Raw genomic sequence first — 14,030 nt, 5'->3', positions numbered from 1 at the left:
GGATTCTGTGGAAAGCTACAACGCTAACGACGAGCTTTAGCTGGTATTTTTGTTAGAACTGAGAGACTTTACGAGCTAAATCGGGACAAGGAAGTGAAGACTTTAACCACTTCTGATTGGTCAGACTGATGACATGTGATTAAGCCTTCAAGAATGATTGGTGGAGACAGTTAAAGGGACGGGACGTTTCCAAAATACAGCCGAAGGTGCAGCTGAATCGCGTTACCTTATCAAAATGTCTTTAATAAAATAAAATAAACGCAAAGAAAAAGTATTTTATGATCTTTTATATTCCTAACTCCTCAGTGTTTTATCAGGGCCTGTTTGGATGAACAGAGAGCTGAAATCATGGAGATGGAAAATGTTTTTAGATCAGTTAATGAGGGCAATTTCCCACGGCACACTTGACCATCTCCCACGGCACACTAGTGTGCCGCGGCGCACTGGTTGAAAAACACTGCCTTATAGTTTAGAGCGCCTTTTCTATGACATAAGTTCATTGATGACGCACCTTATAGTGCAGAAAATACAGTAATTAATTAGTTTATTTTACATCTATAAAATAATTGAGGTTCCCTCAATTATTTATTATTATCATTAGCCCACCCCCACCCCCCGTGTCCCCCCTTGGAGCCGCCACTGTCACATGCATATTGAAAACATCAATAACAGAAACTCCACATGGAGTCAAGCTAATTCAGACGGTTTGTATTTTATTTCATGCCTCACTGTACGCAGACAGTCGAGCTGAGTGTAAAAATAACGAGGCTCTTCCGTAAATCCCCGCGTGTCTGTCGGGATATCACAGAAGCCATACAGTGAGCGCGTGGGGGGCGGCGCGCGCTCAAATGCTCCCGCGCGTCCGCAGTCAGGCAACCAAACAGCCCGCGAGCCCGCTTTCCTCAACGGCAGCCGAACTGAGCCGACCGGAACCCGGAGTGATGGTGACCTCCTAACTGCGCCTGCTTCACGGAGCGGAGTTCGGCTCGAACGGAATCCCGGTTCTGCCCGCGTGCGTCTGCCTCGCTCCGAACGGCATGGAGACAGTGTGGAGCAGAGACGTTCGCGCCTCCCAGCTGCTGCTCCTCAGCCTCGTAGGTAAGAAACACATGACGGGGTCGGGGATGAGCAGAATTCCGCCAGAGCGGCGCCGGGTCCAGATCCACCTCAGGAGGGGGTTTCACGCGGGAAAGAGCCGCGCGCCAGGTGCCGGAGGAATCTGCAGAGATCCGAACCTGAACACTTCAGACCGCGCTCCTCATCAAAGTTCCCCGAAAAACATGGCTTCTACTTCAGTTCCTGCACGAAGTTTAATATTTCTAAATCAAATGGAGATGATTTTTTTTTTTACCACATTGGTTCACATTAGTTTGGAGAATTTCCTGCTTTTCCTCTAATCTCTGGAACACAAGGCAGCGTTTGAGTAACAGGTGGGGGGGGGGGGGGCTTTCAGAGCCCTAATGATAATTAAAACAATGTTCTGCCATGACAGCAGAGGTTTGACTGGAAGCAGATCATAATCTGCCTGTTTATTGGTTCTGTCTCTAGTGACACAGACTCCATGATACCAAAGTGTCTGAGCACTCTGGGACTCTGCTGTGACAACTCCTAGTCCTCTTTTGTCCAGCGGTACCCTGGTCGCTTTTGGAGGTGTGACCAAACAAGCAAACTAGTCTGAGAACAAAGTTCTGGTCTGCTGGCTGTGTTCTACTGGGCTGGAGGTCTTTTTTTGTTTTTAAACTGTGTTGCGTCAGATTCAAGTGTGAACAGACAGAAACCTTGTCACCGCCCACGGAAATGCACGTTCAAGTGCCACTTCCAGCTAGAAGTCTATGTAATTGTGTTTACATGCGTGTTCACGCGTGTAGCCATGCTCATTTTTAGGATCATTTTCCATCCAACCAATCAACCATCCATCCATCTAATCATCCATCCATCCATCCATCCATCCATCCATCCATCCATCCATCCATCCATCCATCCATCCATCCATCCATCCATCCATCCATCCATCCATCCATCCAATCATCCATCCAATCATCCATCCATCCAATCATCCATCCATCCATCCATCCATCCATCCATCCATCCATCCATCCATCCATCCATCCAATCATCCATCCAATCATCCAACCATCCATCCATCCATCCATCCATCCATCCATCCATCCAATCAACCAACCAACCCTCATCCATCCAACCAATCAACCATCCATCCATCCAATCATCCAACCATCCATCCATACATCCATCCATCCAACCATCCAACCATCCATCCATCCATCCATCCATCCAACCATCCATCCATCCAATCATCCATCCAACCCTCCATCCATACATCCAACCATCCAACCAATCAACCATCCATCCATCCATCCATCCATCCATCCATCCATCCATCCATCCATCCATCCATCCAATCATCCATCCAATCATCCATCCATCCATCCATCCATCCATCCATCCATCCATCCATCCATCCATCCATCCATCCAATCATCCATCCAATCATCCAACCATCCATCCATCCATCCATCCATCCATCCATCCAATCAACCAACCAACCCTCATCCATCCAACCAATCAACCATCCATCCATCCAATCATCCAACCATCCATCCATACATCCATCCATCCAACCATCCAACCATCCATCCATCCATCCATCCAACCATCCATCCATCCAATCATCCATCCAACCCTCCATCCATACATCCAACCATCCAACCAATCAACCATCCATCCATCCATCCATCCATCCATCCATCCATCCATCCATCCATCCATCCAATCAACCAACCAACCCTCATCCATCCAACCCTCCATCCATACATCCATCTATCCAACCATCCATCCAACCCTCCATCCATCCAACCATCCATCCAACCAATCAACCATCCATCCATCCATCCATCCATCCATCCATCCATCCATCCATCCATCCAATCAACCAACCAACCCTCATCCATCCAACCCTCCATCCAACCCTCCAGATCTAGATATTTAGATGCCAAAACTAAGGTTTTGTCTTCAAGTGAAATCTAAAAATAAAAATAAAAGACATAGTCAGATAGGCAGACTGAGCCCGGTAGCTTTATTGGCTTTAATATCTCTCCTGCTATGTGATTGGTTCTTTCTAATCACGGTGTGACGGCTTCTCCACTTTAAGAAACGACTCTCATGTTTCCCATAAATGCCAGAGGCAGTGAAGCCGTTCCTCCACCTGCTGTCCCCGCTGGGAAAAGGCTGCGTCTTAATTAAGCGGAGATCACCAGAATTCAGAGGATGCTGGGATATCTGCGGGCAGCAGACAGATCTCTGCTCAGAGTTAGGTCTTTTAATGCTGTCAGCTGACGGAACTCTGTTCCCTCCTGGTATTCATGTTCCTGGATACGTAGTGACAAAACTCAATCTGATGGGAACCAACACTTTCAGCTCCGGCCATCTGCCGCGCAGTACGGCTTATCGACTGCAGTGGGAAAACAGCTTTTCTGCTTTTCAGCCGCGTTCCTTCAACACAAACAATGCCGCGCTTGCTTTTGGCTTCTGGCTCTCCGGCCGGTTCCGCCAGTGACACAGTTGTCTTCTTGTTGCCATATGCTTGTCAGCATGGATCCATCCATGCAACAGTCACATCAGCAGTTATCGTGCTGGTCTTTCTGCGCCAAAGCCGTGCTTCAGGGGATTTCAGGAGGCGCTGAAAGCCCAAAGTGGTGCCATCTCTGGCCGTCATTCATCCGAACAGCCTTTCTCTGATAGCGGAACCACCAGGTATTTCCTCTTCCCTCCCCCGGAGCAGTCTGGGCCGCTGCCATGTTTAATGTGACGGGACTCCACCGATCATATGTTCTGCTTGTTAGAGACCATCTGCCCATCGCTGCCTTTGAGGGGCTGCATCAGCTTGCATGGTTGCATAACTCCATATCCAATGGGATGTTATTAATGGGCTACAAAACACTGGCACACAAAGCTAGATATGTAAATCCGTGAGTAATAAGGTTGGGGAACAAACTGGCAAGTCAGATCAAACTTAAACAATGTTAGAAGGGAGTCAGATACAAATGCGTTTTTATTTTAGACCTTAGAGCTGAGCTGCTGCAATGCGGGGACTTAAAAATATAGAGAAACGTATTAAATGCTTGATAAGCTTAGATAGTTTAGATACGCTTCCTGTTGGAAGTAAAGCTGATTAAGGACAAATTAAATTTAAAATATGAAGGGGAGAAAAACATCTAGTCATACAAACTTACCATTTGAATAATACCTTAGATGCTTAATCTTATTGCAGTGGAAAGAGAAGTATTGCAGTCAATAGCTGCGTCTCCATTCCACGTATGCCCAAACCAATAAACCTTTAGAAATTTAGAAAAAAAAAACATTTTAGAATTACAATGTTTCAATTAAATTATAATCCAGCGAATAAACACAAACCAACTCATGCGATAAGTCCTTTTTACCGGTTTGGGGTCGCGGGTGACGGATGTGGACGATAATTGACAGCAGATACATTCAGATTTCTTCTAGCGCTCATCATCATCTATCAAAGGGGACATCTGCGACTTATCCCTTGTGCTATCTTGTGGGGTCATCTAGACCCACTAGACAGTGCGCTGAACCTTTTTCTTTAATGATTTGTGATCTTCACTGGTGTCCATGGATTACATGAAATCTTTCCACCTTTATCCACCTTTGTCATGGTAGGGAGCACACGTTAATGGAAGGGTGGGGTCATCTGGACCCCACAAGATAGCACAAGGGATATTCAGGCCATGGAGCGGTGAGCTCCTTCCACTTGGGAGTGGCTACGGATGAACCGATTTGCGGAAATGGTGGTTGGTGATTCTACAGGGGAGTGTGGATCTAACATTTCTGCATGACATGCCCAACTGGAGAGTTGTTGGTCACGTGACCAAAAGGTTTCCATCGCAGTTTTGCAAAATTTGTCAATTTGGAAGTGTCTCAAAAAACCACCTCCTCCAAGGGCAAAAACGTTTTTTTTCCCTGATAAATTACGTGTTATTTTTGAAATTGTCGTGGTTCCATCAGGCGAATTTGTATCACAAATTCAATTTTTTGCAATTTCATAGTCAATGGAAACACAGCCACTGTGTCAGTATTTTTATTTTATCATTTTGCAAATGGGGAGTGACATCTCGGTTTTGGATAAGATTCCAGACTCACGAGAAGCCATTAAGAAAGTCTGAAGAAAGTCTAGAAAAATTTGGAAACGTCTTAAAGGGATTTTAGATACTAGTTACTAACAAAATTACAAGAAAATTGGTGGTAGTCTCTCATGAATCATAGTGATTTGCTTTTGGACAAATGTTACACAACCTCTTGTTGAATGTTGCCTTTTGATTGAATGCTCCAAAATCACTTGTTTTTTTTATGGGAGTCAAAGTTTTGTCTCTAATCAAAATCCTTTACGTCTTTTTCAATCAATCTGTCTGATTTGGTAGCAGCCTAGGCTGCATGGAGTTGTGTTTTTTTCTTTTTTTTGGTAAGGCAGGGCTCCAGACTAACTTTTTTCACTAGGAGCACTGTGGCCCCCAACTGAAAATTTTAGGGGCACAACCAGAAAATTTAGGGGCGCATACCGTAAATCAACATTCTAACCAAATCTACTAATTTCCGCTGTATTACGAATAAATACTTTAATAATAGATGCCGAAATTACAATGTGCTGTTTCTAATTAAGTGTCACATTTTATTCTACACTTTTGAAGATGAAACAACGAGGTAAACTGACAGCAGCATCACTGTCATGACAGTACAAATAGTAAACAAAATACTATAAATTTAGAATAAAAAAAAGTTTTTAGTAACAAGTGATTACCGTAGTAACCTTTCGGTCATTTCACAGTTTCAAACAAAACTTAAATGTATGTAAATATTAGAGGATGGAAATTCATGTTGGCGACACCAAATAGGTGCAGCCAAGATGCACAATAATTTGAGATCACCCAGATGGACACAACGCTGCACAGATCACCTGGTGTGAGACGTATATTTTTGTTTTTGCTCTAACATCACCTGTCAATCAAAACAAAAATATCACCAGAAAGGGGCGGAAGCAAGACCCCAACCTGAGCGAACGCAGTTGGAAATATAGTACTGAACTGACTGAAAGCTGCCCAACAGACTACAAAACAATGCATTATGGGACATGTGTCCCGATGGTTTTATGTAGTTCACTGATCAATTAAAATCATTTAAAATACCAACTGAATAAAAAAATGCTACATACATTACATTAAAAGATGTAATATCACAGATCATACTTAGGGGGAGAGGCAAATTAAAACTAAATTGAATGTTAAGGACAACTCCAACTTCCTGTTCTTCTTCAGTCTCGTTGCAGCTTCGCCTTCACCCCCCCCCCCCCCCCCCCCCCCCCAGGGCAGGGAGCTGGTTCATCTTAAACACGTCTATTGTTGCATTTTCCCCGCCTGTTTTAAATCGTGTTGTCGCTCACATGTGTATTAATGTCAGAGCCCCGTTAGTTGTCACACATGTAGGTGTGGGACATTTATGCTCCTCAGCTGACCATCTTCCGCGGGAGCGGTGTGCTGCCGTAACAGCCGCGAATGAGAACAGATCAATAGTTCGCTTATTCATAGCTCAGACGCACATATCAGGTTGTGATGATAATCGTCTCCGTTTCCTTCCCACAGATGTTTACGGGCACTCCATTATCTCTAGGCCCCTCCCCCTCCACACATTTTAGCCACTCACAGTGGCTTTCCCTATTCTTCTCACACGCATTGGCCGCCTCAGGCATCACTCAATGAAACGCGAGTGTGCGCTCGCGTGTGCTCCAGTCTCATGAGTATTCGCGCGAGTGTGTGCGTCTGTCTGCGTGCGTGTGCGCTCGCGTCTCATTGATTATTTCATTGCTCATTTCATAGATCATTGATGTGCCCCTTCCACATTTAATGTATAAAAAATACGAAGGGTGTGGGAGGCAAATTTACTGGTCGCACATGTGCGACTGGATGTAAAATTCAGTCGCACACTCTCAAATTTTGGTTGCAAAATGCGACCAAGTGGTCGCAGTCTGGAGCCCTGTAAGGGTCTCTGAGTCTCCCTTATTGGTCACAGTTTGACCTGACTTAACTTCATCGTGTGTTCTATGGCCACATACTTTGTACGTAGAGCAGGAGTTTCTATGTCCAACTTGGACAGTTTCCTTTTTCAGAGGCTCCACTCAAACATGGTGTACCGCAGGGCTCAGTTTTAGGCCCTCTTTTATTTTCATTTTATCTGCTGCCACTGGGGTCCAGTTTTTGAAAATAGAATGTGTCATTCCAGTGTTTTGCACATGACATCCAGACCTATCTCCCCTTATAATCGGATGGATCTGAGTGTCTTGACAATCTGCAGAAGTGCTTAGGAGACATCAAATCTCAGACGGAGCTGAACTTCCTCCGTCTTAATTGAAAACAAAACAGAGGTTTTTGTTTTTTTGGAAAAAACTGACCTGCTGACCGGTTGCTGTAGAACTGTTGGCCCCCTGAACCTTCAAAGGTCCCTTCAATAAGAACTTTGGGGTGAACCTCGACTGGCATTTAAAAAAATGACAATCACTTGAGGCTAATCAGCAAAGTGAAGCCATATCTTCCATCTAATTCTAAAATCAGCCTTTCACCTCATTTTTAACGCAGTGCTGAGGAATGAAACTCTCCTAAAGTAGCAACTGATCGAGGTCTTGGTAGAAACGAGAGCATTTCTGCCACATTCCTCTGTTCCCTTGCAGACTTTCTTCTAATGAGAGTTTCAGAGAGCAGCTGCTGGAGGACATCTCGATTGACAGAAGTGTTTGGTTCAGCTGCGTTTACTGTCCTGGCTGCTCAGCATCAGAAGGTCCAGCGGACCTCCTGCCTCAGAAACGGCCGTGACCGTGTCCTGCCACAGTGAAAGCCGACTGCGGCTAAGTGGATTAAAGAAGTAGAGCACTTATGAATATAATGGATGGAAAGGCTGCGTGAAGAAGCCGGAGCTGAAAAGGGAAGCGACGGGGAAAAGGAAGGAAAGTTTTCAAAGTAGAAAGCATCAATTATTCACTGTGACATCTGTGGTTTGGAGAAACGTCGGCTCTTAATCACAATCAAATCTGGGTTTGATCTTTTTGAAATATTGAGGGGAATTTCACGTGAACAGGATTCTTCAAGTCGCAGACATACAGCAGATTTCCTTCTGGTCTGGTTTTTCTGGCTGACTTTGATTCCATCAGGTTGCCTTACGTGAGACTTTCATGTCTCCTTGGAAACTTGAAGCTTTCTGCTCTGCAGGCGACCTCCTCTTACAGTGGGGAACAAATTGAGGTCATTATTGCTGCAGGCCGCTTCCTCCCAGCGAAGATGGGGCTTCAGGCACAGACTTCGGTGCAGGCTGGGCCGAGGCGTCGGGCTGATGCTACGGTTAAAATGAAAACGGGGGAGGGAACCCGGCTGTGCATTAATTCACGTTTGATCTGCATGCATGTGTGTAAATCGGTCTTATTTTAGGCACAGATAAAGCTGGATGAAGGGAGCAGCTATGTGGAGCATGTTTTATAAGCGGTTTCCACACATGAACCCGGCGTGTTTTCCGGAGCTCCGCTCTACAGCTGGAGCTTCAGCCCCTGGGAATGTTGCTTTACAAGCAGGAACAATCCGGAGTGGCATCAGAGGAGGCTGCTGCCGCTTCGTTCCAGCCGCCCTCGGCAACGCACATTCATGCGACCAATTCCCCCCAAAAAAGTCTTCATAAACGCACGTTTTGGGCTTTCATGTTCAAAACTCCCACATAGCTTTGCAAGTTTCTACAACCACTTTCAATCAATCTATTTATTTATATTTAAGGTGCGAGTGAATTCTCATTTCTGATTGGCTGCTGGGTGTGCATTAAAAAGTCATAACACACAGGGATAATGTACATCTAAAAAAGAAGTTCCGATCACATCACATCTGTAAAGAAGCGCTGGCTTCTTTAAAACAAACGTTTGCTTCAACATCTGGACCAAAACAAGCGGTAAGAGGTGAACTCTCTCTCTGAACTGACGCTTTATTCAACCCATCATGAGGATCAGCATATATATCACTTTCCTTTGCCGCTGAAGTCAAGGTCCGTCCCAGCTCAGGCGGCCAAGCGTTGCGTTGTCACGATTCTCGCACCAGGTAACAAACAAATAGCTATCCAAACCGGGAAAATAACAAGAATAAAGTACTAAAAATGTATTTCTTTTCTGGTATAAGCGGGTTAATGGCCTTTGAAGTGTGGATTATGAGAGGCTACCACGGTGTGCGTTAATTTCTGATAATGCACCCTTCGTCTGCTATTAACCCTTATATATAGCTGGATCTTCAGATCTTCAGACCTCGACATGGACAATAAAAATGTAAATGTTCCAAAAGACGCTGATGTGCCTGACTATTCAAGCATTTAAAATCCAGAAGTAAAATCTTAAAAATATATCTATTCTAAAAGACGCAGGGAGCCTGGAGACGGCAGAGCAGAGTCTGGTCAATGCTACTGTCCAGAGAGTTGCAGTCAGGAAAAGATCAAAGCATGGATCTCTGGTTCCAAAATGCCTTTTTCCACATGCGACAAAAATGGACCAAACTTTTATCTTTGGGACGATCCTTCATCGGTTCAGTCCAGCAGCGATCTGGACACCCGACTGAAGATTTTGACATTAATGTGAACTCTAGTTACCGTTAAAAATAGAATAAAAGTTCAATTTTATTTATATTTAAGGGACAGGAGCTTTTATATTTACCAAAATAAAACTAATTTTGCATCTAAAAACCCTAAAAAAACTGTATTTTATTTGGTTAAGTTTTAGAATTTTATGATGGGCTTTTATTTCAGATAGAGATTATCCATCTTTTTTCTTTTTTTTCAAACAATTAAAATACTTTTAAACTGGTAAAACATTAGAATCTAGAAAAGTTTGCAGATATATAAAAACTCTTCCTCTTTCTGTTTAGATTTTGCTTTATGATTCAAAACTGAATAAAAATTTCAAAAATCAAATTATTTTGTCTTTTAGCTAAACTAGCAGTGAAAAGTAAATAATGTGTGAGACAGTCCATCACCATCCATCAAGTTGAAGCATCATTAATAAACTAATTTTAACATGAAAAGAGAAGTTTATACAAAACAATGAATATGTACTCTGCTTTGGTATTTATTTATTAAGAGACGAGGAGTAACAAAGGAAAGGAAACACACTGAGCATTAGAAGCAGCAAAGTGCGGCCGGCAGAAGATTAGTGGTATAAAAGGAGGATGGCAGGGTACCCGAGAACAAAAGGTGAAAAAGAGCGGAAGAGTGAAACTAAGTCACCGAAACCAATCCACAAATGTACGGTCAACAAATGCCAAAGCTCTCTCCGCGGTCTCCTCCGTCCAGAAAGTCGGTCTGAAGTTACAGCTGCCGACAATGGCCGTCTGTGTCTGCGGACGCCAAAAAAAAAAAGAAGTGCCGCTTTTTTTAAAGAGGCTGGAGGAGAGAAAGGAGACGACCGACGAAGAAACGGAGTGACCAGCTGATGGACATGAAAATGTGAACAGCTTTGTCTGTTCAGCATGTGTATTTGGTTGTTCTCGTTGTATTGATTTAAACCTTTCCTTCTTTTCAAAAACGTTTTTGTTTTTTAAATTCATGCACCTCAAAATATTTCTAGAGTTTATACAGTGAGATGTATGGAAGGTCATGGTTCAAATCCCGGCTGGCTTCTTTCTGTGTGGAGTTTGCATGCTCTCCTAAAGTCCTCAAACATGCGTCACAGGTTCATTGGTGGCTCTGAAGGTTGTCTCTTCATACACCTGGATGAGGGTTGACCTGTTAGTTTTTGGGTTGTAATTCCACCCGTAAGGACAGCAGTGGCTAAGGTATTAGATGTGTGGTTCTCTTTCTCTGTGTGGTTCTTTGATGGACTGTTGAACTGACCTGGGTGAACACCACCTTTGCTTATCTGCACTTCTGGCAAACCCGCGACCCCAAACCGGGAAAAAGCAGGCTTAGAAACCGGTCATGGTTAGTGATGAGACCACAGTGGTATGTTGCGGCTCCCATTGTTCAATTCAATTCAGTTTTATTTATATAGCCCAAATTCACAACAACAGTCGTCCCAGTGGGCTTCGTAAGTCTTGTAAGGTAAACATACAATCAAAAAGGATCATGAATGCATAGAATTCAATAGGATAGTACTAAACTTTAACTAAACAGACTAAACTAAACTGGCCATCCCTGCCCTTAGACGCTCCTTCCACATGAAGGAAGGATCCTCCCCCAGACGGACAGGCGATGTACCAGAACTCGTAGAGAAGAATTAACATCTAACTCTACAACTACAAATTTAAAATCCAGCAAATGATCTTCATCCAGATGAAGTTGGGGGACGGCTGGGGGCGCGAGACGAACCGGAGACAGTATCCACAGCCAGGTGTAGAAGCAGTAGTAGAGGCGAGTCAGAGACGAGGTACACGGTCAGGTACAGGAGCACGGATGAGCCAACTGGAATCTGGAAGCACTCCCACCCCCCTCCAAGGGAGAGTACATGAATTGCACTGCACCAAACAGAGGGAACTAAATGATGAATAATGATCAAGAATAGAGAAGAGAAGGAGGGTAGAAGTAGATGAGAATAGAGGACAGAACCCCAGTGCACCATAGTTACCCCAGCTTCAAACTTCTAGCAGCCTACCAACAACTTTATTGTTAAGTTTAATTTAAACAAATTAACATTAAGGTAAATATTCTCTGAACAAGTCTGACAATAAGCCTGTCCAAAGAAGAATGTTTTTAGTCTAACTTTGAATGTGAATGTTCTAGAGCTCTAAACTTCAGTTTTTCCCTCAAACAAAGGGGCTTTTGTGAAGATTTGTTTTTAGTGGATTTCTCTTGGTTTGATTCTTTTATTTAATTTAGTCAAGTTCAGTTTGTTAGATGATAAGTAATCTAGTTTAGTTAGGTAGGTTCTATTTCTGTTCTTGGCTTGTTTACAATGTTGATGAAGGTTCTCAGTCGTGGCGTCTGAACTGTATTTTGCCCGTTTTATCCAGAAAATGTAATTCAACTTATCTTTTTTTGCATATGATAGAATTATGGTGAGCATGTAGAGATGCTTTCTGCCTCATATAAGTGCTGCAAAAAAACGTTTGAATGTTTTCTGAAAAAAGCTAATTTTCACATAGGAAACAGCCAATTAGACGTCCCCCTTGGAAAATCAGAATCAAAGGCCAGTGTTGATCTGCTGATCAAATCATTCAGCTCTCGCTGCTCTGATGTTCAGAAATGTGATTGTTCTCGTCTGAAGAGAGGCAGAAAATCGTGTTTCAGTTGATTTCTGCGTTGTGGGGACCACTCTCCTGCACACTTAGTCTTTCTGCTGATTGAAATTCCTTTCTGGTGCACCTCCAACTCATAAACAATTCAGAAAACCCTACTTAGAGCAAAATACTCCGAGGGTTTTACTTGGCAATTTACAGCTGACGTGGACAGTCCCCCTTCTTTTTTTATGAGGGACTTTAGATCAGAAGCACGGAGAGAAATTTCAACAAAAAATGTTTTTCCTTAAATATATTTGGAAAATGTCCTTTTTAAAAACTTGTATGCTGCAGTGAAGGTCTCGTTTTTGCAGCTGGGTTGACTTTGGTGGGAACTGAAAGCATTGATTTGGATGAAAACAGTTTATTGGCCGATAGAACGGAGAGCAGAAGTCAACCTCGGCTTTCACAGAAACTTTCTCTTCCCGGAGAGAAACTTCATTAAGGGGCGACGGGTGTGACCAATCAGTCATTTGAAAGTTGATTAACCCCAACCCCCGTCTGCCCATCACCTCCGCAGATCTGCAAGTGAAGTCGTGTGTTTTTGTGTCGTCGTTTCAGGCCGTTTGTGTGCTTCTGTGTGGGTTTGGCGTCTGCCACACAACTCAGAAATTGAGGGTGTGACCCTTTCGTTGAAAAATGGAGGGGAGATGGGATAGTTTCGTAACTATGGCGATGGAAATAGTCGAAGGAGGAAGCTGTCAGGAAGTCGGGGTGTTCAACACGCTGTCAGGGGCTCTCCCATTGTCTTGACGCTGTGAGCTGTTGTCATGGAAACTCCACTGATTCAGTCTGAATGCTGATAGAAAGCACGTTTGAGAAGATTCCTCAATGAATGATGCTGCCTTCTCTGCATTTGTTGAAATGCAGATTTTGTGACTTTTGTACCTTTATTGAGCACAGAGAAAAGCAAAAATGACCTTAGTGACTAACATTTTGTCTCATTTGTGATACTTTTTGATGCTAAAGTCACTATGACCTGGTGAGAAATGTCCCTTGAAAAAAAACAAAACATTAGAATAGATATTTGCAGATTCTGGATTTTCTTTAATTTAAGAACAGGAGCTGCTCAAAAATGCCACTGGTTAAAAATAAATCAGGTTCTGTGTTGCAGTTTTAGGAATTTGGCAATTAAAAAAAAAGAGCTTAAAATTGCATGTTTACATCCAAAAATGTGCTATTTTAATAAGGTTTGAAGATTTACTTCAACTGAGTTTAATACTTAGATGAGAATTTCTATGTACACTTTAAATGTAAGTTTATTCAATATAACGTAGTGTAGAGATAGCAAACACAAGTTTGTGTACGTGCAGGGCACCTTGTCACCTGCACACGTTGCCCTAATGTTGGGTTCTTGCCCGACTTTGCTAAAAGAATGGAAATGTCAGTGGTAAAGACATTTTTCTAGAAAGGAGAAGAGCAAATGGAGACGTATAAGAGTAGAGCGTTGACTGCATACATGAACTGGACTGAGTGACCCCTCCCCCCTGGTGTCAGTACCAGCTGACTGCAAGAAGCCACAATCCTAGACTTCTATATCACTCGTATTGATCTTACTCTGATACTTTTTTTTAACATGTTTTTTGCCAATCCCAATTTTTCCATCACATTTTTTCTGCCCTGCAAGTTATTGAAGTTATAAGCTTACCAATCAGATGCCTCAATAGAAATATTTGGTCGACTTCCAGCACCTCACTCCTGACTGCCAAGAGTGGT

At 43.2% G+C, this 14,030-nt stretch overlaps 1 protein-coding gene across 5 annotated transcripts in view; it reads left to right on the top strand.

Moving 5' to 3' along the window:
* The first annotated feature begins 874 nt into the window (after positions 1–874).
* LOC101174314 (receptor-type tyrosine-protein phosphatase zeta) overlaps positions 875–14,030 on the top strand; it is a 113,926-nt gene continuing 100,770 nt past the window's right edge. For all 5 annotated transcript variants that reach the window (XM_023952148.1, XM_023952147.1, XM_023952146.1 and 2 more), the window contains exon 1: positions 875–1,098. In XM_023952148.1, coding sequence (XP_023807916.1) covers positions 1,038–1,098 — 61 coding nt within the window. In that variant the 5' untranslated portion in view covers positions 875–1,037. The remainder of the gene's footprint in view (positions 1,099–14,030) is intronic.

This window comes from Oryzias latipes, chromosome 23 (genome assembly GCF_002234675.1).
Source record: "Oryzias latipes chromosome 23, ASM223467v1".
Classification (NCBI taxonomy): Eukaryota; Metazoa; Chordata; class Actinopteri; order Beloniformes; family Adrianichthyidae; genus Oryzias; species Oryzias latipes.
The sequence above is the reverse complement of the archived record's forward strand: the minus strand, read 5'-3'. Positions and strand labels throughout refer to the sequence as shown.